This window comes from Anabrus simplex, chromosome 8, assembly GCF_040414725.1.
Source record: "Anabrus simplex isolate iqAnaSimp1 chromosome 8, ASM4041472v1, whole genome shotgun sequence".
NCBI classification, from domain to species: domain Eukaryota; kingdom Metazoa; phylum Arthropoda; class Insecta; order Orthoptera; family Tettigoniidae; genus Anabrus; species Anabrus simplex.
The window spans coordinates 209,599,469-209,627,374 of record NC_090272.1 but is presented as its reverse complement, the minus strand read 5'-3'; the positions used below and the strand labels follow the sequence as shown (position 1 = coordinate 209,627,374).

The 27,906-nt window shown below is 40.9% G+C and overlaps 1 protein-coding gene across 1 annotated transcript in view; it reads left to right on the top strand.

Annotated features, from left to right (window-relative positions):
• Positions 1-27,906, top strand: part of Cad86C (Cadherin 86C) — a 162,285-nt gene that overhangs the window by 43,856 nt on the left and 90,523 nt on the right. The window contains exons 8-12 of the mRNA XM_068229096.1: positions 621-813; positions 3,649-3,739; positions 5,745-5,894; positions 14,822-15,134; positions 21,117-21,298. Coding sequence (XP_068085197.1) covers positions 621-813; positions 3,649-3,739; positions 5,745-5,894; positions 14,822-15,134; positions 21,117-21,298 — 929 coding nt within the window. The remainder of the gene's footprint in view (positions 1-620; positions 814-3,648; positions 3,740-5,744; positions 5,895-14,821; positions 15,135-21,116; positions 21,299-27,906) is intronic.

The following is a 27,906-nucleotide window of genomic DNA, read 5'->3' as shown; positions in this document are numbered from 1 at the left end:
TTTCTTGTTTCACTACTGTATGAACTGTATCCTGTATTCTAAAAAGTTACTGTGATAAGGGTTATAATTAAAGTGATGCCGTAAAAGAGAGTTTGTTTGTATATTTTAAAATACTGTTAATAATAATGTATTCACTATTAGCCCGCAGATACATATGATTCAATTATGTGCTATAAATGCTCTAAAATGGTATTCTATATATCTCGAAATTTCGATAAATCGAAATAAAATTTACCTCTCGAGGTGATTCGAGATATCGAGGTTCCACCGTAATATATTTTCTTGTTCTACGTTTGAAAAGGGTGCCCTGAATGATTTGGATTTAAGTTATTGTTACACTCTGTATACTAAGTAAAACTTCCATAGTAATGAAAGTTATAAGATAGTTTTCATATTAAAAACACTGAAAAACTAATGGCCACAGATATTTAAAGCTTCGATGCGAATGTAAAAAGTGCATTTCATTAATCCTGTCTGATAATAAGAAAACTCCATCCATGGCGAGAGCTGACGTGGAAGGTAATAACACTGAATATTGACTGCACAGAATACTTGTTTGAATGTTTCGTGCTTATACAATCATTGAAGTCTCCTGTTTGTCTCTCTGTTTTTTCCTTCAGGGGCAGTTAGTTTTACGAGGACTCTAAAAGAGCTGGTGCATATCACTCGATCCTATCAGCCCATCTTGCTGACGATCGTGGCAGATGAAGTGCGAGCCAGTTTACAGGAACCTCCCAGTATGTCTACTACTGTTCAAGTGGCGCTCATGTTGGACTCTCTGGGGAACAGCCCTCCATACTTCGAGAGTACGAAGTGAGTTGATTACTCTAGATCTATTCTGCTAAAGTGTATAATTGATGAGTTCTGGTAAAAAATAATGTATAAGGCAAGACAGATTAGTGTATTGCCTAAATGTGTACTGATCTAGAAATTTATTCCTGTGGGATGGAAGCGAATTCTAGGAGGGAACGAATTACATTAATTGAGGAAGGCGAGAGAAGTATATTCCATTAACATCCGGAAAAACGTTTCATTGAGAGAATCAGTGTTTTCTTCCGATTAGAGGGCAAGAGATTATACTAATGAAAAGAGATGAAATTGTGTTCTATTGAGAAGGGTGTGTACGTAGGGTATTCAGTCCGATGGTTGATTGGATCATCAATAGCTTCATTATCAGCTATCATAGATGTCTTCGCAGTCACTGAAGAGGCTTGCTAGGAAAGTGACGAGTGCGGTAGTTTTTCATTGTTTTCCTCTTCGTGTCAGAAATTTTTATTACATATTGGTCTGTCAAGTGCATCGAAATGCAGGCACCAGCTGACCCTATGAGTGACATTTCCACGTCATTAATAACAGGGACTGGCTGTAAATTATAATGTAACAATATTCGCTCACCTGTATTCCGCCAGCAATTCACCCAGCTTGGAATGGCATTACTAACATAGCTCACACTTCATTCTCTTTCATATTATAAAATCCAAGTATGAGACTGAGACAAGGTAATGAAAGTACCTGACAAGTTTGTTCTGTCCCATGACAGACGATATAGTTCACTATATACACTTGGTCTCGCCAGCATTAAATACTCCACCGATGGAAGATAAAACGTATATTACAATGGAGGAAAAAACTGTATTGCATTCAGAAGAATGAGAATCATATTCTATTGTAAAAGTTACAAAATGTCATAATGTATGTTACTGAAGTAAGGTCGAATGCGAACAATCCATCTGGCTGTATTTTTGTGCCATTATTTAACAACAAAGTGGTCTTTAAATTTTCTCGTGAAATAAGGATTAATGGCACAAATTACTGGACGTGTATCTGTTTATGTTTGACGTAGAACTACCTCCAAAATTGTGAACGAAATAGGCGACCTATTAGCTACGGTTTCCCCTTGTATGTAGAGAGCGAAGTATATTTTATTGAGATCTGTATTCACCAACGAGAGTAAGAGCTTTTATCTTCGTTTAAAGTTAAGGAAACCAAGATAACAGTTAAATTTGTATTTACTAACAACATTATCTCGGAGATAGGTTGGCCGGTCAAATACAAAATCTAAGATAATAGCCTTTCAAGAAGGCAGGTCATAGAAGACTAGAAGAGAAAGTCACGGCGACGAGGAATATAATCAAGATTATGCAATAAAACGCCCTGGCTGGAGAAAAAGAACGCACTACATACTTTGAAGAATACGATGATGTTGATTTTCAAACACATTTGACTGTAGCTTATCTAAAGCTACGACATTGTCCGTCTTGTCCAAGATCGAACATAACATCGAAATAGGTAGATCTAAGATAAATTCTCTATTTTAGCTTATACCTTACATCAGGGCCTCTCAAACGCCCAAAATCTCACGCGTGCAAATTGGGATGCAGAGGTTTTGTGCGCAGTGCATCGATTCCACTCGGTTCGGCTCGGACCACCGCTTCGTCTCTGGGCTACTCGGATAAGTTCGGCTCAACTCAGCTCGGATTTGGAGCGCTACGGAGCAAATGAGGAAGAGGGAGACAGGCGGAGCGAGCGAGACAGGCGTAGGGAAAGAGAGAGACAGCGCTATTGCTACAAATCGAGGAGTGGGGGGTCTGCACTCTGGTCAACCAAGCGAAGTCGTCTTTTGCACCGTGCACAGTGCATGCACCAGGCGCATGCACCCTGAGAGGCCTTGCCTTACATGGTACATGATTGGGTGTGACATTTTAATGAAGAACTAAGGAACATTGCGTTATTTTTGAATGAAATATACAATGTGTACGATATACAGTAATTTGTTTCGTTATTCTACATGATCTTATTACTTTTTCCCATAAAAATCAATAACAATCCCTTGTCTTGGAGCGTCATATTAGGCTTCTTTCTTCATCTCTGGTCAATAGCGGACATAATTTATGATAAATTGTTTGCAAATGCTTCAATGTAATTAAAAGCCTGTTTATATTTCGATCATGACTAGCATGTAGTCGTTTGTTTTTCATACGCCAGTATGAAAAATTTTAAATTCAAATTCAGATTGAAACGAAAACTTAGTTTTGGTAAACCGAGATAATAAAGTGAGCTTTATCCGAGATAATGTTATTATGCAAGTTTTAGAAATATAAGATAACAGAAAAAGCTGACATTGGTGAATGTGGGGAAGACTGGACAAACAAAACAAACACGAGGTCACAACAGCCCCGAATGGCCTTGGCCTACCAGGCAGCTACTGTTCAGCTCAAAGGCCTGTAGAATACGAGAGGGTCGAATCGCTCGCTCAGCTCGGCTTTCTAGACCGGAGCCGCTGTCTCGCCGTCAGACAGCTCTTATCACGTAGGCTGATTGGATTTTGAACCAGGCCTCATATTACCTGGTCGGTAATCGAACGCGCGGTCTCCGAGTAAGGCTCAGAGATGTCACCCCTACACCACAGGGCCGGGTCATTGAGAAAGAAGTTATTTAAGTAGATGGGGAATGGAAAGAATTTTACTGAGGGGGAAGCAAGTACCATTCCACTAGAAATGTATAATATTCCAGGAACTGACGAGAAGCATACGTGAAAGTAACAAGAACTAATTCTAGTCGGGTCGTCGTGAACTACACATTTAATTTGTATTCACATTATACACAAAACCAATATCAGTGTCTTATGCTCCTCCTCTCTGCTGACAGGTTGGTGGCCCACATTGATGAAAATAGCCCTCAAGGTACAGCCGTCTCCTTCCCGGATCCTTACGTCACCCAAATAAAGGATGACGACATGGTGAGTAGGACCTCGAGTTGTGAAGTATCATTAGAAAGTTAGATTTTGCAGATTTATAGACATTCCCTCGTTGAATAAATAACCACAGATCTGCATTTAGGGCAGTCGCCCAGGTAACAGTTTTTACACCTGCTGTTTACGTAGTCTTTTTTAAAGTAATTACAATGAATTAACATAAAGAAATAAAGAAATAAAGAAATAAATGAACTGGATTAAAGTCACTATATATATATTTATTAATAATAAAGCCAAGCTTTCAGCCAAATTGCATTGGCCTTCATCAGGGCATGTGAAGTTTTGCCTCCGACAGTGAGCAAAGAAATTATCTGAAGGAACATGGAAGTCATGCCCGTACTATCAACTGTCGGAGGCAAAACTTCACATGCCCTGATGAAGGCCAATGCAATTTGGCTGAAAGCTTGGCTTTATTATTAATAAATATATATATAGTGGCTTTAATCCAGTTCATTTATTTCTTTATTTCTTTATGTTAATACAATGAGCCACGAAAACTTACGTTCATTAATTGCAATTAATTTGGAAATTTTTAGAACATCTACTTTGTTAATTATTCCAGTCCCTATCTCTTCTTCCCATAAAAGAATATTTACCCCAGTTTGTCCTCTTGAAGAAATCCAACTTTGCCTTTATATTGTGATCTTTCCTTTAAATGATTTTTCGCGAATTGCATTACTTTTATTATTGGATTTACGTTCCGCTAATTACTTTCACTTTTTTCTGAGATGCCAGTACCACCGGGCAGAGCCGGGGCACTAGGGACCCCTTGTATATCGAGATGGAGAGAGATATGCACAAAGAATAAATCGCCCTCTTCTCAAGTGCTACCACTCGAGCAGTGCACTTTGAACTCTGCACGGACACAACAACATGTCGCTTCAGCGATTCGCTTGAAGACGTGGCCTACCGCACAAGATATTATACCGACAACGCTAAAACATTGCACGAAACAAACTTAGAACTCGTGGAACTTTGGAAGGTTCTAACCAATACCAAAGAGTATAAACTATTCCATTGGCTAAACGACAGTTTTGCTATGAGATCTTCACAGATATTTGGTATACGACCTGTCACAACCCTGGTAGTTTTGCAGCAATCCTTACACAACTGTAAATCTGCCAAGATGATACTTTATACTTCTTTTCTTTCTAACATATTACTGCATTAAATTATTGCCCCGGTCGGTCGGTCGTTCGGTCGGTTAGCAGATTACCTATCTGTTGTTTTCCTAGCATTTTCTTAAATTATTGCTAAGAAATTGGAAATTTATTGAACATTTCTCTTGGTACGTTATCCCAATCCGTAACTCCTCTCCCTATAAACGAATATTTGCCCCAGTTTGTCCATTTGAATTCCAACTTTATCTATATATTGTGATCTTTACTACTTTTAAAGGCACCACTCAATCTTATTCGTCTACTGATGTCATTCCACTGACAGTTCGGAACATACCACTTAGTCGATCAGCTCATCTCCTTTCTCCTAAGTCTTCCCAGCCCAAACTTTGCAACAATTTTGTAACGCTACTCTTTTGTCGGAAATCACAGTAAAGAAAGTACAGAAAGAAATGTAGTCTTTTCAGAAATACAATATTCTGTGTTTGTAAAACTGATTAATCATTTGTTAACATTTTAAAATCTCATTATTAAATATTTTGTCATAATTAGGCAGGACTAAAATAAATCATGTGTTGGGTAGGGATGATATCGTAAAATGGTAGCAGATGATTTCTTGAAGCTGATGTTAGTAACAGATGGTTAAACAATTCTTTATGAAATTAAATGAATGAAATTGGAAAGGCATGGGGAGTTGCACAGCGCCTAATTATTATTATCGTGATATATTCTGTATGACCTCTTAAGGACACTTTTGAATACCAACATCACCTAAGTTTGGTACGTACGCGCATTGAAATTCTTCCTCCAGTCAGTTTTATTTGCATTATTTACCGATCTGAAGTTATGTCAAAGCGCCATGTCTGTTCCAGGGCCAATTAGGCGTGTTCTCCATCTCTCTGACTGACAACGGGACTTTCGAGGTGTCACCGTCAGTAGGTGAGAAGACTGTAGACTTCTTGCTGCAAGTGCGCAACCCCGCCATGTTGGACTACGAGACTCAACGTATGCTGGAGTTTAACGTGAGTTCTGTACCCTCTTACATCGAATGTAAACATATGTTGTCAGCTTAAATATGGTTCTGAACCTGTTGTAAAGTGACTTGCCTCGGATTACATATTCTGAGCGAAGTGGTCCTCAAGTCTCGTATAGACTGCTCATCCGGGAGAGAATCTCATGTTCTGAACAGCGTTCTGTACTTACCTCAGTTTCAGATCTCATTGTGGGCAGTTTCTAGTTATTAACTAGTCCCACCTATTTACCATTAAACGTCTTCGTTCTAGAGATGGTGATGGATACTGTTGAGGCAAATCTCTGGTTGTCCATCCTGACTACATGACCGCAGAAGATCAGTCTTTATCATAACTGTTGTAATGCTCTTTAATTCTTGGTGGAGTTCCTTGTTGTGTCTCATTCTGCATTCACCTTCCTCTTGGATGAGGCCAATGATATTCTTCAAGATGTTTCGATCCTTCGGTTCGAGTTTCCTGAGTTGTCCCTTTCTGAACATGTTCCTGCATTTTGACACTGATGGTCCCACTACAGTGTTCTAGTATCTGAGTTTGAACTTAATGGAGAGGGATTTAGATATCTACTTTTTCTTACGTAGATTCTAGACTCTTTTCAGATTTCATGCACCTGCTGTTCCTGGCCAGGTTTTTGTCGATGTTATGAACTCTGTTTCGCTGATGGCAATAATAATTAACCCTTCCTTAGCTCCTGTGCGGATGAAGGAGGATAGTTGGTGTGTAGATCCTAACACGCTAGGTACGATGAATGTGAAGTCACATGCCAAGGCCGGGCAGTTGATTGTTAGCTTGACCCTTTAATAACAATTTATTCCCATCCCAGAGTCGTCTGTTAGTGTGTTTGTTCATTCACATATGACCTTCTCCAGAAGACAGTTGAAGAAGCCTGGGCATGTGCCATATAACACCTGTTCTAATCTCGAAGATCTTCGATAGTTCCACTCTAAATTCTACTTTGGATATTGTGCTGGTTACAGACGTTTTCGTAAGGTTCAGGATCTTGTTGTCTTGTCGCATTTCAGCGAGTTTCTGGAAAACGGACTGCGTGTCTGCTGAGTCATAGGCTTTCTTGTAGATCTCTCCATAGCTGTTAAGGTCTGACTTGTCCCCTCTTCTTGTGTAGCGGGCAGTTGATAAATTTGTAGCTTTCTTATCACTCAGATGTCGGATATAATCTCTTGAATTCTTTGAATTGATGTTTTCACAGTTCTGCGATGATGCGATCTTCACCCATCACTCTGTTAGATTTAGGTTCTGAAATGATTTTCCGCATCACATCGTCATTTGACGCAGGGAGTCCCGGTTAATAGCGTTCTTTGGCTCGAAGTGTACTTTCTCCTAGTTTTCCTTTGGGTGAAGGCGATAGTTAAAATACTCTGCTATGGCTGTGGTGCAATCCTTGTTCTTCACTTACAATTTCCAGTCTGGTCTCCGGAGGTGAAGTGCCCGGTCTGAGTAGGCGTTATCTGGGATTTGAAAGTTTTGGCAGAGATCTCTGGTGTAGTACCGCTAGAAGTCTCTCTCTGCTTGATAGATGCTGTACTTGTTGTGCTTCCTGCTGGGGTTTCTGATAGTTCTGTGGTTTTTCTTGGTTAAGGAGAATTTGTGCTTAACCGTATTGTTATTATAATTCCATTTGTACGATGCTTGCCTTCTCTCTTCAGTTAAACTTGTCATATGCTGCTGGTTCCTTCTGGTTGTCGGTATGGCTACTGTCACTGTACTACCAGTGCCCCCTGTAATTGTATTCATTTTTGTCCTTGTTAGCTGTGGTCCTGAAGAAGTAGTTATTGTCCCTCAGCTTGGCCGGGTTCATTCTCATAGCTCTAGACCTGTTGCAGTTCTTGCAACAGGTTCTTCAGCCTTCACTCTTTCCCACTTTGAGCATGAAAGTCCTCCATTTGGATAGTTATGTTGTGTTTTGAGATCCTCTCTATTCTCTCTTTCAGTTCTCTCCAGAAAATGTCTACGCTTTCAATATTGGAAAATGCATGAAAATCAACGACTGTGTACCTCTTGTTGAGAGTTTGATGGATATGTTGAGTATAGTGCTGCTATCAGGATGTTTTCTAGTAGGGCATGTTCCAATTACCCTGTCTTTAGGAGACAGTTGGGGTTGGTGGTGGCCAAATAATGAATGTTTTTTCCTTTTAAATGAAGATGCAGCCTCGCAAGAATACAATGACCTTCTTGAGCCGTCATAAGTGAGGTCGGCTGATTACCACCTTAGGTAGTTATTTTTCTGCAGTCATTAGTTCCATGTTACTGTCTGACTCTTTGGATGAATAGTCGGCGTCGATTCCCTCAATTCAGAGGGTCGCGGGTTCGATTCCCGGCCGGGTCGGGGACTTTAAACCCAGAAATACGAAGCTCTTTTCAAACCGCAAGCAATCAGCGACGGGATGTTTTGTGACCACCAGAATAAATTTATTTTGTGTGATTTATATTACTCTTTTATCAACATATCATATATCTTGAACCTCAAAGAGACCAGGTGAGTTGGCCATGCGGTCCCTTGGAATGGCATGCCTTGGTGCAAAGGTGGGAATGCCCTCTTCCACCGTTAGTTTTCTAGGCTTCCGCTGTCTGATTTAATTTACAACCAAATAGCTCTTGCAGTGGCCAAAATTACTGACTCCCGCAGTGCTTCAGTAATTTGAACATGCTCTTCAATGCAGAGTTTGATAAGTTGAACAGCCAATTGTCGTAAATACAGTCTTCGCTTATTGAGCTTTTATTTTCTCCAGTCCGTGAAATTCAGCAAAAATTGTGTGAAACCATTGAATGTCGCAATGTCTAAAATACTGTAAAAAGCTGATTGTGGCCAACTTCAAGTGCCGCTTTTAGAGCAATATTTCCGCACCATCTTATCCACGGTGTCCACTCCGAACTTTGTCTCATTGTAATACACATGAACTGCCAAAGAAGGGGGTCTTCTGTGCCCAACAAAAGAAACTTGTTAAAATATTTTACTAGAATTAAAAGTTTTAAAAAGTAGGTATGTGGTTATGTAACCGGATTTAAAAGAGATAATAGATTTCCGTATAGTAAATGTGGAATTAATGCCATGATTAAACAGTAAACAATTGAAGTGGTGGGCAGAAAATAATTCCCATTGGTATTGCTAAGGTTAATCTCGTCTGATTAATTATTCTGGCTCGGGGACTGGATATTTGTGTTTGTCCCAACACTTTCCTCTTCTATTCAGACACCACACTAGGCTATCAACCACCACAGGAAAACGCAATAGTGATTACATCCCTCCTTATAGGGTTGGCTTCAGTAAGGGCATCCTGCCGTAAAACAGGATGAAATTCACATGTGCAACACAGATGTGGGAAAAGCGGTAGAAGAATAAGTTAGCTCCCTGTTGCCGGTGTTGCTAGAACTGGCTTGCTCAGGTTAACATGGGCACCTCTTGTAGGTTACCTGCTGGACTTGGAATGAAAAAGTCTGGCTGAATTCAATTTCTGCATCCAATAGTTCCTGCTGCAGATTACTGGCAACGATTCATTTCACGCTCATTTTCCAGAGCCGCAAAAGCTCCTCCCAGGTTATTTATTATTTGTTTGTCAGTTCAATGTAGGAACTTCGGTTACTTGGAATTTATTTGACACTTCCAAGCAAATGGTTGATCTTTGTTGAAAGATTTACCAGGCCCTAAACTAATTTACTGAAAATTGGCTCTGACATTTCGTAGAATGAAAGAAACGCCTATTAAAAAGGGAATGAACGTATAACGGTGGTAGTGATCACTGATTTACGGGGAAGAACAACCAGATTAAGGAGTACCGGTATAATTTAGGAAACAGAGTCCGATATGATTTAGAAAACTTCGTCATTGTGTTTGTCAGATCCTCGAAGCCTTACTCTTGTCGATAGCTCCGTGATGATGATGATAATAATAATAAATAATAATAATAATAATAATAATAATAATAATAATAATAATAATAATAATAATAATAATAATAATAATAATCGTTTGCCCTCAGCTACAGTGTGCAAGCAATTTAATTTGTCACCAGCTGGCTGCTTGCTCGTCAATTTCGACATTCCGCTTTACTCTAGGCCTACTAGATGGCAGAGTGAATCGAATCTCTCTTGGGCGTCTATGGCTGAGATTTTACGAATTTTGTCGGGCGAACAGCAAATGTGTGTTACCAGGGATCTTTTACATGCCGACAATGTACGATATGGAGTTTCAAATGGACTATCTTCCGCCATTCGAAAATCCGACTATCTCTGCTGGGTTTGTATCCGCTCTCTTGGTATCTGGAGGTCGATACTCTACCATTGATCCATAGATGCAGCTTACGTGAGAATTAGGAGAGATAGTAATGAAGTGTCAAGTCGGTTCTTTTTCAACTTATATTTCGGACGTTCTCATCCTCGCTACGTGATGAGAAAGTTACACTGCAGTGATGAAAAGAAAACTTTCAATCATCAATACGCAACAAATACCATCATAACATTGCCCGGTCATCAAATGACTTCCGTAGTGGTATACTTGACAATGTTTACGCTAGATGACGTAAGATTTACAGATGTGGTACAATTTAAGCACTGGTAAAAATTACTCAACAGCAAAGGAAGTGAGGATATGGCAAAGTTGGTCTTGAAATGCTTTGGAGAGTTGTCCGATGGTATCTTTACTGAGTGCATGATGACACGTCCGATTGCTGGACTTCTACCTTTGGAGACGGGTAAAGTGTATTTGACTGCTGTTGATGATGAACTAACTCTTGGTGCGCGCATTGTGGTAGCCTGTCGAACTACAGCAGGCATTTTCGATATTGTTCAGCACTCATTGCTAAGACGACCGTAGATCTGTATTCAGGCAGGAGGTCACTTTGAACATTTTGTATGATACGCGAAGAAAGTGGTCGAGTTGGTGTTACAGACATGTTCCGTGTAAAGGCTAGTACACACCAAGCGACAAAGTTGCGGAACACGTGTATCGCGACAAGTGTCCGTGTTTGGGACTGTCGCGATACAAAAGTTGCATGCCGCAGGTCTCCCATTCGAAATGGGTACATGATACAAATGTTGCGCAACATGATGTAGTTTGGACATGTCGCGAGACAAAGTCCTGGGACACGCCGTTGCCAGTGTGCAGATAGCCGCCACGTGTTGGTGTTGTGTTTCGTGTTCTGTTGTTTTGCGATGGAAACTACTCTAAAAATCATTGAGGATTTACACACCCTCCCTTGTCTTTGGGTTGTTATGTCTTCTTTTCTTCTTCATGTGCCATGTCCTCGCAGAACGTTGGCGATCAGTAGCATGATCTGTTGTTTGTTCATAGCTGTTCTGAACAGAGTAAGCTTCGTCACCCCAAACCACTGGCTCAAGTTGCCGAGCCATGATGTCCTACTTCTCCCCGGACCACGTTTTCCATTAATTTTCCCTTGGAGTATTACTTGCAGAAGGTGGTATTTAGAGTTCCGCATCATATGACCAAAGTATTCTAGTTTCCCTCTCTTGATGGTAGTGAGAATTTCTGGTTCTTTGTTCAAAACGTCTATATTGGTCATTTTAGCTGTCCAAGGTATCTTCAGCATCCTTCGGTACGTCCACATTTCAAATGCTTGCAATCTCTTGCACATGGTCTCAGTTAGTGTCCATGCCTCAACGCCGTATAAAAGAATGCTGAAAACAAAGCACCGGAGTAGTCGTGTCCGTAGTGAAATGGAAAGGTCACGGCTTGTCAAAAGTTTCCTAAGTCTCTGAAAAGAAGTTCTGGCCTGCTCAATTCTGCATCGGATCTCGTGAGTAACGACCCAGTCATCATTGATGTGACATTCCAGGTATTTAAATGTTGCCACTCTCGCGATCTGTTCCTTCGCTGTTGTGAGATTACCTCGAATGCCATCTTCTTTCCTACTTATAACCATCCACTTGGTCTTCTTTATATTAAGCTTCAAGCCCATTGCGCTGCTGGCTTCAGTGACAGCATTAAGTAGTTCCTGTAGATCCTGGAGATTGGTTGCAAGTAGCACAGTGTCATCGGCGTACCTGATGTTATGTCTACCGAGTATAAAAGGAGAGACAAAAGGAGGGAAGCAATGGAGTCTCTGGCTAAAAGTTCACTATGTCCATTCACGAGATGGGGAAAAATATTCACAACATTAAAAGCACATAAAGCAATTTCATTTCGCCATTTCGCGCCGATTCCTTTAGTGCAACTGGCTCTATAAATGTGAACGCGGAACATTGTATCGCAACAGTCTAGGGACAGTGTCTCGCAACTGTCCCCATACAATGTCCCGCGACTTTGTCGCTAGGTGTGTACTAGCCTTAACAGTGCTTGAGTGTTGGCAGTGTCGAATTTCATAAACCCTACTGAACGGTCGGATAATTCGGCAAGTGCAGGCTTATTTCCAAAGTGACGCAACTTCACCTTTCTCGGATTTCACTACACTACTACAACAGTCACTACTGATCTCCATTTAGGACAGTCATCCAGGTTGCAGATTCCCTATCTACTGTTTTCCTAGCCTTTTCTTAAATGATTGCAAGGAAATTGGAAAGTGATTGAACATCTCCCTTGGTAAGTTATTCCAATCCCTAACTACCCTTCCTATACACGAATATTTCCTCCAATTTTTCCTCTTGAATTCCACCTTTATCTTTCCTACTTTTAAAGACAACACTCAAACTTATTCGTCTACTGATGTAATTCCACGCCATCTCTCTACTGACAGCTCAAAACATACCACTTAGATGAGCAGCTCGTTTTCTTTCTCCCATGTCTTCCCATCCAAAATTTTGCAACATTTTTTAACGATATTCTTTTGTCAGAAATCACCCAGAACAAATCGAGCTGCTTTTCTTTTGATTTTTTCCAGTTCTCGAATCAAGTAATCCTGGTGAGGGTCCCATATACTGAAACCATACTCTATTTGGGGTCTTACCAGAGACCGATATGCCCTCTCCTTTACATCCTTACTACAACCCCTAAACACCGTCATAACCATGTGCAGAGATCTGTACCCTTTATTAACAATCATACTTATGTCATTACCCCAATGAAGATCTTTCCTTATATTAACACCTAGGTACTTACAATGATCCCCAGAAGGAACTTCCACCCCATTAATGCATTAATTAAAACTGTGAGGACTCTTCCTATTTGTGAAATTCACAACCTGACTTTTAACCCCGTTTACCATGATACCATTGCCCACCGTCCATCTCACAACATTATCGAGGTCATTTTTCCGTTACTCACACAAGCTGAACGTGCAGATATATTTCCAAAATATTACTTTATTACGTGGAAATGTATTTACTTCCAAAGTGAAGTATATCGTTGTTAAAATTGCATCTAAAAGTTGTTCTTATTTCCTAAGTGCCACAATAGCCCGGCGCGCTCATATCACGTGACCGTATATCGGTTGTGACGGGACTCAGTTCTTTCGCCTGTGGTTTTGCTCTGCGCAAACGCAGCCTGTTGAAAAGAGGTAGGAAATGGTCGTTTTTTTAAAGTGGATCAAGAACCATTGGGCAATGTACTGAAAGAAGACAGAGGCAAGGATGTTACGAGATGATTTCTTCTACGTCAAATGCTGAATATTGAAACCTACAATGAAAAATATGTGTACTTCAATTCGATTAATACAATGATTGTTCTTTAATTTTATTTTGTGATTTTAACTTGTGAAATGTATGGACCAACAGGTCCTTCCAGATATCTCCCTCGCCTCCCCCCCCCCCCACCAAATTTGCGGGTTCAAAAATACGAGATATATAACTCGAGACAATCAACTCTATGTTTGTTTCCAGAAATATATATGCGATTTTTCTTTGTTAATCCGTTCAATGTCCAGGGTTGCTTTTTCATTCTGACTCAGTGAGGGATTCAATCTCTACCGCCTCAATGGCAGTGTCCTGGAGCGTGAGACATTGGGTCGGAGATACAACTGGGAGGACGACCAATATCTCGCCCAGGCGGCCTCATCTGCTAAGCTGAACAGGGGCCTTGGTGGGGGATGGGAAGATTGGAAGGGATAGACAAGGAAGAGGAAAGCGGTCGTGGCCTTAAGTTAGGTACCATCTCAGTATTAGCTTGGAGAAGAAGTGGGAAATCACGGAAACCAACTTCGAGGGTGGCTGAGATGTAAATCAAATTCCCTCTGCTCAATTGACCTCCCGGGCCTGGGTGGACCCTTTTCTAGCCCTCGCACTACTTTTCAGATTTTTTGGCAGAGTCGGGAATCGAACCCGGGCCTCCGCGGTTGGCACATAATCACAGCAACCACTACGCCACACAGGCGAACATGTTAGGTTTTGCTTGATTAAATTTATGTATTTGTATTGTAAGCACTTTTATTTTCTATTCGTAGGCTATTAGTCTATATGTATTTTGAATTTCTTAAATTGTGAATAAATACAGCACTTGTGAAATATTTGGTTAAATTTATCTTTAAGCACTAGATATGAAAGTTTGAGCGCCTACTAAGTAAACTAGCCTACACCGTTCTGCATAATTCACATTTCTAAGTATTGTTGAATTCCAAAGTGACGTAAACACAACCCCTCCCTCCTATTTTTATACCTTTCTTTGCACTAGGATTTTAATTGCCATGGAAAGCAGATTTTGCTTGAAGTGATGTGGTTACATAGAAAAAATTAAGTCTCTATCTTATTAGGAAATCAATTTATTAAAAGCTGGTGTGCCCTGAAAATTTGAGTTTCTGGAAGATGCGTTACTTCGGAAATAATGATTGTTGATGATTGATGTTTATTGTTTAAAGGGGCTTAACATCGAGGTCATCGGTCCACTTTGGAAATAAGCTCTTGAATGATGGGTTTTTTGGACCCATGCTGTCATATGTTTTCTTCTCTCTGTAAAAGAAATCGATTCTCAAAGTTTTGTTCCAGACTGTAATAAGTCGAAAGTAACGATGAGATGTTTACAGGTGGTAGCCCATGAACTCAGTCCTGAAGGAGGTCTCTCCAGCACCGCCCAGGTCCAGGTCTACATCGACGACGTGAACGATAACCCTCCTGTGTTCGAGCAGTCGCTCTATGAGGCTGTCCTCCCCGAGAACGTGACGGCCGGTGTGGTGGTGGTCAGGGTTCAAGCCCACGACGTGGACACGGGCAAGTTCGGCGCCATCCACTACACCAGGATCCTGGGACCCCTCAACAACTCACTACTGCTAGACCCCATCTCCGGCACAGTGACCGTCGCTACCAACAGCCACCACTTTGACCGCGAACAAGCTCCAGGTGAGATGAACCTCGCCTGTATTGTTACTGTTGTTCGAATTACCACACATCTGCAAATAACTTTTTATTTTATTTTTACAATTTGCTTTACGTCGCATCGACACAGATAGGTATTATGGCCACGATGGAAGGAAAGGGCTAGAAGTGGCGTTAAGTTAGGTACCATCACGGCATTTGCCTGGAGGAGAAGTGGGAAACCACGGAAAACCACTTCGAGAATGGCTGAGGTGGGAATATAACCCCCTTCCTCCACTCAGTTGACCTCCCGAAGCTGAGTGGGCCCCATTCCAGTCCTCGTAACCCATTTGAAATTTCGTGGCAGAGCCGGGAATCGAACCCGGGCTCCGGTGATGGCAGCTAATCACACTAACGACCACACCACCATCTTAATAAACACATTGGCTAATAAAACACATAGAGGGAAAGGAGGAGGTGGTGGTGGTGGTGGTGGTAGTGGAAAAAATGGAACGAGACCGACACTTCGAAAAATAAAGGTAACGGCCAAACAAATACAAGGGCCACGAAGGGCGTGAAAATGAAAGGCTCCTTAGTATCGCAACCTTATACTGTCGGGGTCAGAAAAGAAAGAGTTGACCAAGGGAGGTCGGATAAGAGAGGTGAAAGACAGAAACCTGGTATAAGTACATAAGTGGAATCAATGCCAGGACTCATCTAAGGGCCTCTGATTGTCAACTCACGCTCCCACGTTTAGAGCCCCTGGTGTTAGACAGTGAGGCATGGACGACCAGAAATAAGCAGATTTCCTGAATTACAGCATGTGAAATGACGAACAGCAGGTTATACAAAATGGGATCGTAAAAGAAATGAATGTGTGCTTAAGGAATTTAATATGAAAGCAATAATCAATTAGGCCTAGGTTTGTGACTACCAATAAAACTAAAAACGTCGCATTCAAAGAATGGGATTTTGAAGACTAGCAAAGAAGATCGTATGGGAAATATCTATGCAGAAGTATAACCCGCGATCACTCGCGCCGTTAGAAAAATCAAAAAATGGTATATTTCTAGCATTGTAGATCTCGGAGAATTAGAGTAGTCGAAGCTTTATCTGACCCTGTAATAATTAAGAGGGGAATTCCTCAAGGCAGTATTATTGGACCTTCATGTTTTCTTATGAGTAAAGGAGTAGAATCAGAGGTAAGGCTTTCTGCGGAGGATGTTATTCTATATAAAGTAATAAATGAGTTAGGCCTACAAGATTGCGAGCAACTGCAACGTGACCGCGATAATGTTGCGAGATGGACATCAGGCAATGGTATGTTGATAACCGGGGTTAAGTCAGGTTGTGAGTTTCACAAATAGGAAAAGTCCTCTCAGTTTTAATTACTGTGTTGATGGGATGAAAGTTCCTTTTGGGGATCATTGTAAGTATCTGGGTGTTAATATAAGGAAGGATCTTAATTGCGTAATCACGTAAATGAGATTGTAAATAAAGGGTACAGATCTCTGAACATGGTTGTGAGGGTGTTTAGAGGTTGTAATAAAGATGTAAAGGAGAGTGCATGTAAGTCTCTGGTAATACCCCAATTAGAGTATGGTTCCAGTGTATGGGACCCTCACCAGGATTACTTGATTCAAGAACTGAAAAAAATCCAAAGATAAGCAGCTCGATTTGTTCTGGATGATTTCCAACAAAAGAGTAGTGTTACAAAAATATTGCAAAGTTTGGGCTGGGAAGAACTGGGAGAAGGAAGACGAGCTGCTCGACTAAGTGGTATGTTCCGAGCTGCCAGCGGAGAAATGGCGTAGAATGACATTAGTAGACGAATAAGTTTGAGTGGCGTCTTTAAAAGTAGGAATGATCACAATATGAAGGTAAAGTTGGAATTCAAGAGGACAAATTGGGGAAAATATTAATTTATAGGAAGGGGAGTTAGGGATTGGAATAACTTACCAAGGGAGATGTTCAATAAACTTCCGATGTCATTGAAATCGTTTAAGAAAAGCCTGGGAAAACAACAGATAGGGAATCTGCCACCTGGGCAACTGCCCTAATTGCAGATCAGGATTGATTGATTGATTGATTGATTGATTGATTGATTGATTGATTGATTTATTAAAATACCTCATTTAGTGAAAACCCAGCTGTTCAGGCTCCGGTCCAGTTTCTTGTTAGTGTCGCAGGTTATTTCAAACAACACATTATCACGATAGTCAAATATAAATAGTATCTTAGGGCGAATTAGTGGTACTTTAAGTCGAACAGACAATACATTAGAGAACCGTTTCATTGGATAAAACAATTTATGTACTTTATTACATGTGCTTATCACCTGTTGAGTCCAATTTAGGCTCTCAGCCATAATAATTCTTACGTTAGTCACTGAAGTACAGTAGGGTATAATTTTATTTAATTATTGGGGAGATATCCTGATGCTTGAGGAAATATAGATTTTAAATGGTACCGATAATAATAACTTGAGTATTATTTGGGTTTATTAATAAACTGTTTTTATTTGCATAATCACAGCTTTAACTTCATTCGAGCTGACATTTCTAAAAGAGAATTGCTCATTTATTTTAGTAATTGCAATATCGATATCACTCGGTTTTGAATGATAATAAATCTGTACATCATCTTCGTACACTTGCAATTTGCAGAATTTAAGAGCTTTTGATATATAATTAATTTGGATGATAAATAACAATGGTCCCAGGACCGACCCCTGAGGGACACCAAGAGTCTTCTTTGCAATCCTGAAGTCACATTTACAACTGTCACACGTTGCTGGCGATTTTCAAGGCGAGAGGAAAAAAACCGAAGTGACACACTATTGAAATTTAACTCTCGAAGTTTCTGCAGTAGTAACTGAGTGTTGACAGTGTCGAAGGCACTACTGAGATCTAATAATATCAGTACAGTCACGTCCCATTGGTCCATTGTACGTCTGATAACATCTGTCACTCCTAGTTAAGCTGTCGCAGTGCTATGTCCTTTCCTGAAGCCAGATTGAAAAGGGTTGAGGAGGGAATGCTTGGTAAGGCATTCAGTAACTTGTGTATGAACTAGACGTTCAAGCACCTTGGATAAGGGTTGCAGGATAAACACTGGACGATAATCTGAAGGAGAATGTAATTTGGAGTTCTTCGGTATGGGTGAATTAGTGCATCTTTGCAAACATCCGGGAACACTCCGTTTGTCGTGCAGTAGTTAAATATATGGGTTAGTCTTGGCAGAACAGCTTCTAATATATAGGCTACTTAATCAGCGATATAGGAATATCATCATTACCTGTGGCATTAGATGTAATTAAGTATATCACAGCTTTAACTTCATTCGAGCTGACATTTCTAAAAGAGAATTGCTCATACACAGACTGCTGTTGAAACAAGGTTAGTGAATGTTTAGAGAAGTAGGTAGAGGCTATTCTTGGCCGTGCGAAATTATCATTTAAAACCTCCATTGATATGCTTGGCACATGTTGCTCTACGGCTTTACCTATACATAACGTATGCAATTTACTCCATTCTTGTCGCGGGCTGTTATTGTTTATCAGTTCCTGAAAGTATTTATATTTAGAATTCCTAATTAATTGCTTGGTTCTGTTTCTCAGAATCTTGTGCCACTCAAAATCATCTGCGCTATGCGTCTGTCTGTATTGTCTGTACAGTTTGTCACGACTGGCCATAACATATCTTTTCTCGGCCGTTATCCACGTGGAAGAATGGCGGGTGATTCTTACCTGTTTCTTAGGTGTGTGTTTGTCAAATATTTCCAGTACAAATGAATTGAATTTGTTTACTTTAGAGTTAATGTTCTGAGAATAACGTATACTATCCCAAGGCAAATTGTATGCATTGTGGCGCAGTTTATTCCGGTCCATATGTCGTTAGTCTTATATTGCAATGTAGCGTGGTTTGTACTTGTGTATTCGTGTAGAATAACACATGTACAATAGGTCATGTGAAGAGATGCCAGGAGCAGGGATATAACCGTGCTTAATTACTTTATAAGGTTGATTTTTCACAAGAAGATCAATTAAGGTATGACTTGTGCGGCCAGAGTAATGAACGTGATTAGCAGCGTTGAGGGATAAAATTTTCATATTTGTAGCGAGAGGAAATACATTCAGTGGATTGTTCGCGTCACTAGTCTGCTTTAAAAGTTCAGTGTTGAAGTCACCCATGATTTTAATGTCATCGTATGACAAGATAAGATTTTCCTAATGCCTCCTCAAAATCATCAGTCTGTCTTATTTTAGACGGCTTGTATACAATCGCTATTAATATCGTTTTATGGCAGTCTAATTCTACAAACATAAATTCCGGTCGCAGTGTAATTCTTGGGTCAGAAGTGGAAATTATCTGATATTTTAGGTCATTTTTGTAATAAAGCAGAAGCCCACCACCTATTTTGTCAATGCGGTCATGGCGTAATATTGAGAATCCGTCAAGGTTAGCTGCCGATGACAGCAGGTATTTACGCATGCAGCTTTCACTGATTCCAATAATATGTACACTGTTCACTTCAAAAATAGGCTGCACCTCTTCGAGTTGAGCTAATAATGACTGGCAATTTAGGTTGGCAACATCGTAACGACCGCTGATGGCTACTGAGCTGCTCTTGCAACACAAGTCCTATTGAAGGTGGTAAGGACGAATGTGATGGGAAGGGCGAGGGCTGTGGAGAGGAATGCAAGTCAATGGTATTACCGCTGTACTGGTCAGGAAACATGTCGTACTGTGCAGTAGGAGAACAAATTAAGTAAAATGTAAAATGAGCGCACCCGAGCAACCTGGTGGGTAGATCCACTAACTTTCACAAGCACACAGTTACACACACAGATATAAACTAACACACACAATTTCTTTCTCTATTCGCGTGCTCAACCTACACCCTGCAATGATTTTTAACTATTCCATCGTGCATATTTGAGTTTTGCTTCCATTTCCTCTTAAAATACAAATGCGTCCATCATGAGTCCAGCATTTCTGCAGTCCCCATTAATCCCTTGCCTGATTAAGGATGTTTTCATCACACTTGTGAGGGACTCAGTTAGCATGAGCCCACTACCCTTCAAAGCTTGTTTTGCGTGCCACAGTCGATCACGATCATGGCACCGAAGGAACTTGGTAATGATCGGTCGATTTCCTTGTGAGACCACTTCAGCAGACGTTCGATTTCGGCAACCCAGCTGTGGCAGCGATCCACATCAAGAATTGAAAGTTCTACTGAGAGTTTATTCTTTAGTTTCTCTAGCATTTTAATGTAGACGTCCTCGGACGGCTGTTCCGGGACATCGTGCAATAATAGGCAGTTCCGGCGACTGTACTGTTCGGCCTCGTCCAATACGTCGCCTTGTTTCTGGAGCCGATCTTCCAGAGACTTCAACTCCCCTTTAAGCATGGAGATATCTTCGCTGGCCTGTTTCTTGAATGCCTGGAACTCTCCACCAAGCGCTTGGAGCACGTTCGGTGGGTTGGCGGCACTGACTGCTGAGTCTAGGCGAGCTTGAAAGTCTTTCATGCAATATTCGAAAGCCGGTATCTTCTTCGCTACTTCCTTCACAGACATAGCGGTTACCTTTCAAAGAAAAGGGCACTTAAATATATAACTTCGTTGACACGGATTCTCTCCTTCAGCTAGTTAACTTGCAATTTAAACAGGGTGCAGCAAGAGCAACTTTACTCTATCGTCTCACTTGCCGCCGTGACACTAGTTCCCTGAATAATCTCCTAAAGTTTGTCGGCGGAGTTCGGCTTCATCTCCACGCATTTGTTCATCTCACTTCAACAAAAATAATTTCGATCAGAGTATGTTAGATAAAATCTACCACGGGAGCGATGGCGTGACAAAAATACACGTGAGTGATCGCGGGGCCAATAATTAGAGAGTAGGTCCTTCTTACCAGTGCTGACCTTGTTCTATTCCAAAGTCACCATAAAACCTGTCTCTTTCGGTGCGACTCAAAGCAAATAAACGATAATTGAGTATTAATATTTTCAATATATTTCCTTCCAGAGTACCGGTTCTATGTGGAGGCACGAGACATGGATGGAGATCCCGTCGGGATCAGCTCCACGGTCCCTTTGGTCATCAAACTGCTAGATGTGAACGACAATACTCCAGAGTTCGACAAGCAGACTTACGAGTTTATTCTGGCCCCTGATATGAGTAACTTCACCACCAGGGCGTTCATTAAGGTACTGTGTTTCCTATCTACTGTATAACCTGCTCCCTCTTCATAGAACATGTAGGCCACCCCCTGCTCCCTCTAACTTCCGTCAAGCCGCGCACTCAATCACTTGAGCAAATTCGACAAGGTGACCCTAAAGCGTTCGCCTTAAATGTGTCCGCAGGGGCAAGTTCTAGAATATATTACAATCTAGAGCGCTGATTGGCTCAATTTCCATTTAATAACCTGAGTTCTGATTGGTTAGAGAACTTATTTACAGGCATGTGATAGGCAGATTACATTAAGGAAGGAACCAGGTGAAGTGTTGACAACTTCGGCACATTAAAAAACGGTTTACCTACTGTACCGGGCGGTACACCTCTACACCGTTTATTTAAAAGTTGCGCCAGTTGAAACTCCTCTTCTGGAGGAAGGTTGAACTTTATCTACTCTATTAATTCTCTACTTTCTCAGAAGATGTCACCACGTGGAAAATTTTGAGTTTTTGAACTGTGTCACTTTTGATGTGTTTTTGTTTCGCTTGAAGTAAGAAGTGTGAACTTTCTCTTCTAGAGGACACTACTGAAGATCAACAATAGCGCACCCTAGTGCGGAGTCAAAGAACTATTTTGTTGGAGAAATTTTTATTTCAAAAGTTTGTTTCTTGTTAAATTTCTTTCTGTTATTGTTTAAGTTGGCTGTATACCCCTCTTTTTCCCCTTGTTTTAGATTTATCCAATCCCGAATTTCTTTTAGTAATTTCTGACCAATCTGGTGTATCTTCCCCCAACTTGTATCTGTTGCGGGGTCCTATCCAATAAAAACATTGTGGGCGGGTGTTTTCATTCCCCTAACGCCTAGAAACTTCCGCGAGAGTATATAAACTGCTGATTTTAGGGTCTCCGGGCCACTTCTGTTCCATCTTTCAGTGTATTAAGTACATTGCAGGAGGCGGGAAGCGCCTCTTTCCTCGGCGGCGGTCAACAATAAGGTAATGGCCGATTAATAAATTCTTTCTTTTCTTGCTCAGCAGTTTAACTTTCGGGGCGGGTTCTAAGCGTTCAACCATGTAACCTTTTCCTAAAATGTAAAAACAACTGGTATCTATTCTATTTTAAAACGACATATCGGGATAGAGAGTGCTTAACCCTCTCGAGCTCCCACTCACATCGTCTTGAGGTGAACTTATTCTCTCAACCAATTCTTCCGTAATGTAATGTAAATTGCTATTACGTCACCTCTGTAGTATGGGATTAGCCCTTGCATCAGTGGCCTAAGAGCCAAAGTAGGTCTTAAAAACCAAGTGTATTAGGAGTGCAAGTTCGCCTCCTCTCAAATTGTTTTAGAGGTCATTTAATTAACCTGCTTTTCATTTAATAGACCTCAGTAGATTGGGTATTTTACCCCTGTGTTTATGTCCGTTGAGGACAACTTGAAGGTGGAGTTTGGTGTGGCCTAGGAGAGGCTTAAATTAAAGAGCGTGTGGCTCTTTTGGAAACGGAGTGTTGTATGCCTCGAGGAGGTTTTACTGTGTAATTTGGAGCAAGGGCTCCAGGGTTTGATTGGGGTCTTCTGCCCCTTTGTTAAAATTTGTATATCGGAAAGTTGGGCTAGTTGCTCAAAAATTGTGAACTCAGGGCTCGAAGCCCAAACTCTGTAATCCCTGTAATTGTACATTTCAAATTGTGTTTCGGCTACTAAGTACCTGTTCTTTGTTATTACTTAATATTGAAAAGGAAATATAACCTTGTTAACTTTTACATTAACTTTGATTCCGTAGTTTGAGACCCATTCACGCCCGCACCTTCTTACCCCTCTACCTACCACCAAAACACGGTAACACCTACTATAAGAGATTAAATTTCTTTAGTGATTAACTGGGTCTTAGCCCACCAGAGATGGCTAGAAAATAGACCGGGCAAGTTAGCCGTGCGGATAGGGCCCGCAGATGTGAGCTTGCATCCGACAGATGGTGGGTTCGAACCCCACTGTCGGCAGCCCTGAAGATGGTTTTCCGTTGTTTCCCCATTTTCACACCAGGCAAATTCTGGGTCTCTTCCTTAATTAAGGCCACGGCCAATTCCTTCCCACTCCTAGGCCTATCTATCCCATCGTCGCCATAAGACCTAACTGTGTCGGTGCGACGTAAAGCAGATAGTATAAAGAAAAGCTAGAAAATAGATGCCAGAGCCATCTAACCATCGGATAAGAAAGTTTTAGAAAGTCTTAAAAGTTCTTAATCAGTGTCAGAGATGGCCATAGTGGAGAAAGCTCCCAGTTTTAAATACCTGGGAAGGGTGTACCCTTGGTACAAGAACAACAATAATAGCAATCAAAAATAATAATTTCAGACACTACCGCACAGTCATTGAACCGGAGGCCCTCTATGGAGCGGGGTGCCTTGCAATGAACAAAAAAGGCCTTATTGAGAAACTTGAGATTAAATAAAGAACGAAACATTTTGAGGAAAATCTTGGGCCCCATCAAAGACAAAGGTGAATATAGAAAACTGCACAACCACGAGCTTTATTACCACGTAGAAAAGATAACCGTTACTATGCGGAAGAGAAGGATTGCTTTCTAAGGTCACGTGACAAGAATTAGCCCACAGAGGCGGACAGTAGTATTCTTTATGAACAAATTATTTTTGTTCATGATATAATTATTTGCTATACGGTATTACTAAACAAGCAATAATATACCTACCTAGAAAAAATAATCATTTCTCATGCATACTAAATAGTAGGACAGTGGGGATTCTAAATACGTAGAGACGTCATTTTTTGCTGCGTCAGAACCGAGGTCATTGACCCCTACTAGTGTGCCTAGACCGGTTCCGACTCCGAGGTCATTGACCCCTAGTATAGTAGTAGGGCAATGGCGATTTGCGGATTTGACATTAGAGAGCAAGCCTAACCTCACATCCGCCATTTTGTATGGACTATTCTTACTTTTGCGGCAAGGTGCCTTCTCCGACGCCAGTTGCACAAGATGGCGGCTATACACAGCTCCTTATGAGACGGCCTAGGGGCGCTTGCGCAAGATCACGGCTATACACGCCTTCTTATGGAGAGAGATGCCGGCGTTGAGGGCTTGCGCAAGATGGCGACTGCTCTTATGAGACGGCTTAAGGGCGCTCGCGCAAGATGGCGACTGCTCTTATGAGACGGCTTAAGGACGCTCGCGCAAGATGGCGGTTATACACAGCTTCTTATGGAGAAAGTTGCCGGCCATGGGCACTTGCGCAAGGTAGCGGCTATACACGGCCTCTTATGGTGAAACATGCCGGCCATGCACGCTTGCGCAAGATGGCGGCTAACCGTATGAGACGGCCTAGGGGCGCTTGTGCAAGACGGCGGCTATACATTGCTTCTTATAAAGAAAGATGCCGGCTATGGGCGATTGTACAAGATGGCGGCCATACATGGACTCCTATAGAGGAAGATGACGGCTATGGGCGATTGGGCAAGATGGCAGCTATACATAGGCCCTTATAGAAAAAGATGCCGACCATGGGTGATTGCACAAGATGGCGGTTATACATAGGTTCTTATGGAGATAGGCGACGGCCATGGACGATTCCGTAAGATGGCGGCTATACATAGGCTCTTATGGAGAAATATGCCGGCCATCGGCGATTGCAGAAGATGGGCTATACATGGGCTCTTACGGAGAAAGATGACGGCCGTGCGCGCTTGTGCAATATGGCGGCTGTACACAAGCTTATATGGAGAAAGCTAGCTTAGAGGCTACTGCGCTGGATGACGGCTGCTCTTATAAGACGGCTTAAGGGCGCTTGCGCAAGATGGCGGCTATACATAGGCTCTTATGGAGAAAACTGGCTGAGGGAGATTACTGCGTAGGATGGTGGCTATACACAGGTTCTTATGAAGAATGCTAGCTTAGAGGCTACTGCACAAGTTGGCGGCCATATATAGGCGGTTATGACTTCATCCTCCTCCTCCTCCTCTGTCAAGGCATAGTTTTATATCTCTATCGAACAAGTTTAAACATGCATTACTATAACGACGCGATCTTATGCTTAAGGCACGTGCTATTATTCTGTTTGTAACCTGCAGCGATGACGTCATCATGGTTATGCATGTTTAGTCTTGTTCGTTATCAAGGTTACTCACTCAAGCTTTTATAAATAAAATGAGTAGGTGTAAGGAGGCAAATGAATGTAATAAGTACGACATTGTGAATGCAATGAAATATTTATTTACAAAATTAAAACAATGTACTACAACAGGTTTCGTTTTGCTGCTGACAAGGTTGCTATGATCCTTAACAGCTTTCTCCGAAGAGGTAGCATGCTTCCGAAATTGTAATGCCTCCTGCAAAATTCAAATTAAACAAAAATTTTCGTGTTTATAAAATATATTATACTAGGTATGTTATGCTTTACAAAGAAGATAATGCAGTTCTTACCTTGTTGTTATTCATGTGGTTTGTTCCTTTTCTGAATCATTGTCATCGTGTACTGAAATGAATGGAAAAAGTTCATCAATACACTGTGTACAGTGTTCAATCCTCGGATTTGGTCCATCCCAATCATCATCACGATTTTCGCCTCGATGCTTTTAATGACGTTGACAGGTTATGCATAAAACTACATCGATTGTTATCTTACTGTGTAGAGGAAGGATGTGCCAGAAAACATTTACGTAAGGGGCAGCGTACGTAGATAAAAATCTTGGCAGTAAATATTGAATGAGATATTTTGGCATCTCATATAAGGTTCTATGTTGATAGAACATCTTTATAGCCTCACTTACTCGTGTGAGATAAATAAGATTTTGCGTATCAGCATGCGAACAGCATGTACATTTACAGTTTTGGTTGTTATTAAACGTATACTCTCTCTGTTCCATAGCGTACGATATCGAAGCACACACTAATGTTGATGATAAAGGGTTATCCTTATTCATAGTCTTGTAACAATATTCGTTAGCGGATGGTAACATCACTCATATGAATAATAAGACAATAGGATGTTGTGTTAGCAGGAATGTTTTCGGATGTCTCAAATTCTAAACGAATGTCAACAGGAGATTCTTTATAGATCCTTCGTGATAAGAGCAGTCTATAACTACAATCGGTGCTTTACTTTTAAATTCTTGAGGCGTAAATAGCGGACGATCTTCTTTCTGATAATACGATGATTGGAATTTACAAAACATGTCATAGTGCATCCCAAATTTATTTTTCTCAAAATTAATGTCCATGTTTTCGTAGGGATACGAAATTCCGTTGAGATATAGTCTAACATTTGTTAATTTACAGTGATCAAACTGTGAGCTATTTCTTTTGATTGAATTTACGATGGATTTGAAATCACGAGTTTCTACTGTATTCATAATGTCTAGCATTTCCTCCATTTTGTTGTAGTAGCGTATAACCTAAATCTTGTCCGACTCGTTGGCTGAACGGTCGGCGTACTGGCCTTCGGTTCAGAAGGTCCCGGGTGTGATTCCAGGCCGATTCGGGGATTTTAAGCTTTTGCATTGATTATAATACGTGTAAAGTCTTCTGCGAAGCCAAGAATACTTTTCAATGATAACATACGTGTGAAAGTTCCGTCCTCATTAATCATCCAGTTGTTAGTAGCTTTTGGACACCATCCTGCCATCCGCAAAGGATTACTTTCTTCATCACAAAAAAGAAGGGTAGAGTTTCATTGCACTTGTAATACCAGCATTCTTTGTTCTATCTGTTTCGACATTCTTTACTTCATATCGCGCTTCAGAAAAGAGAAAAGCTAGAGCATGGTTGTTTAGTTGCGATGTGTTTGGTCCACTTCCATCTGACTTATCTAGTCGTCCTTCAATGTAGAGGTAACTTTCGTGTGGTAGGGTGTATACATCTTGCTGATTAATAATAAAGCGAATTTCATCATCGTTATTTAATCCAAACATAAAAGGTTGATAAGAATGAAGCTCAGTTCGTACTGCACCTTCACGAGTTTCTACTGTATTCATAATGTCTAGCATTTCCTCCATTTTGTTGTAGTAGCGTATAACCTAAATCTTGGAGTATCTGCTTATGTTTATCTGTTAACTCGATGAGTCTTCGCGAACATGAACTATGTCTTCGGAATGTACACCATGTTTTATAGATGTTTTTAATACTGGTATAAGATGAAGTTTGTAAACTACGTACGTGTGCGGATGTAAATTAATAAGATAATTATGTTTATTTACAAGCCTAAGAGTGATGTTACTAATGTGTTTTACAGACACAGGATGATAAAGAACTACTGCTGGTTTCTCACGAATAGTATATCCACGTTCCTTAGTAATAATAAAGTCGTGCAGAACGTGCGAAGTTTGTTGATTACAATTCAAGTCTGTAATAATATTGCATGTAATGTTCACATGATAATCATCGAAGATTGTTATAGGTGGATCATACTCGCGCAACGTACGTTCGGTAGGAACTCCCTTGGTGAAAATCCAAGCAATGGACTAATCGAATCAGGTTGTGATTTGAAGTCAATCTTAAATAATGATTCAATAACAAATGTATGTGTAATGTCGCTTACAGTAATTGAGAACTTACAAATATGATTACTAACACTCGCTTCTCTAAACTGACCAATTAACGCACATTCAATGTAGTCATGAATATCGTCTA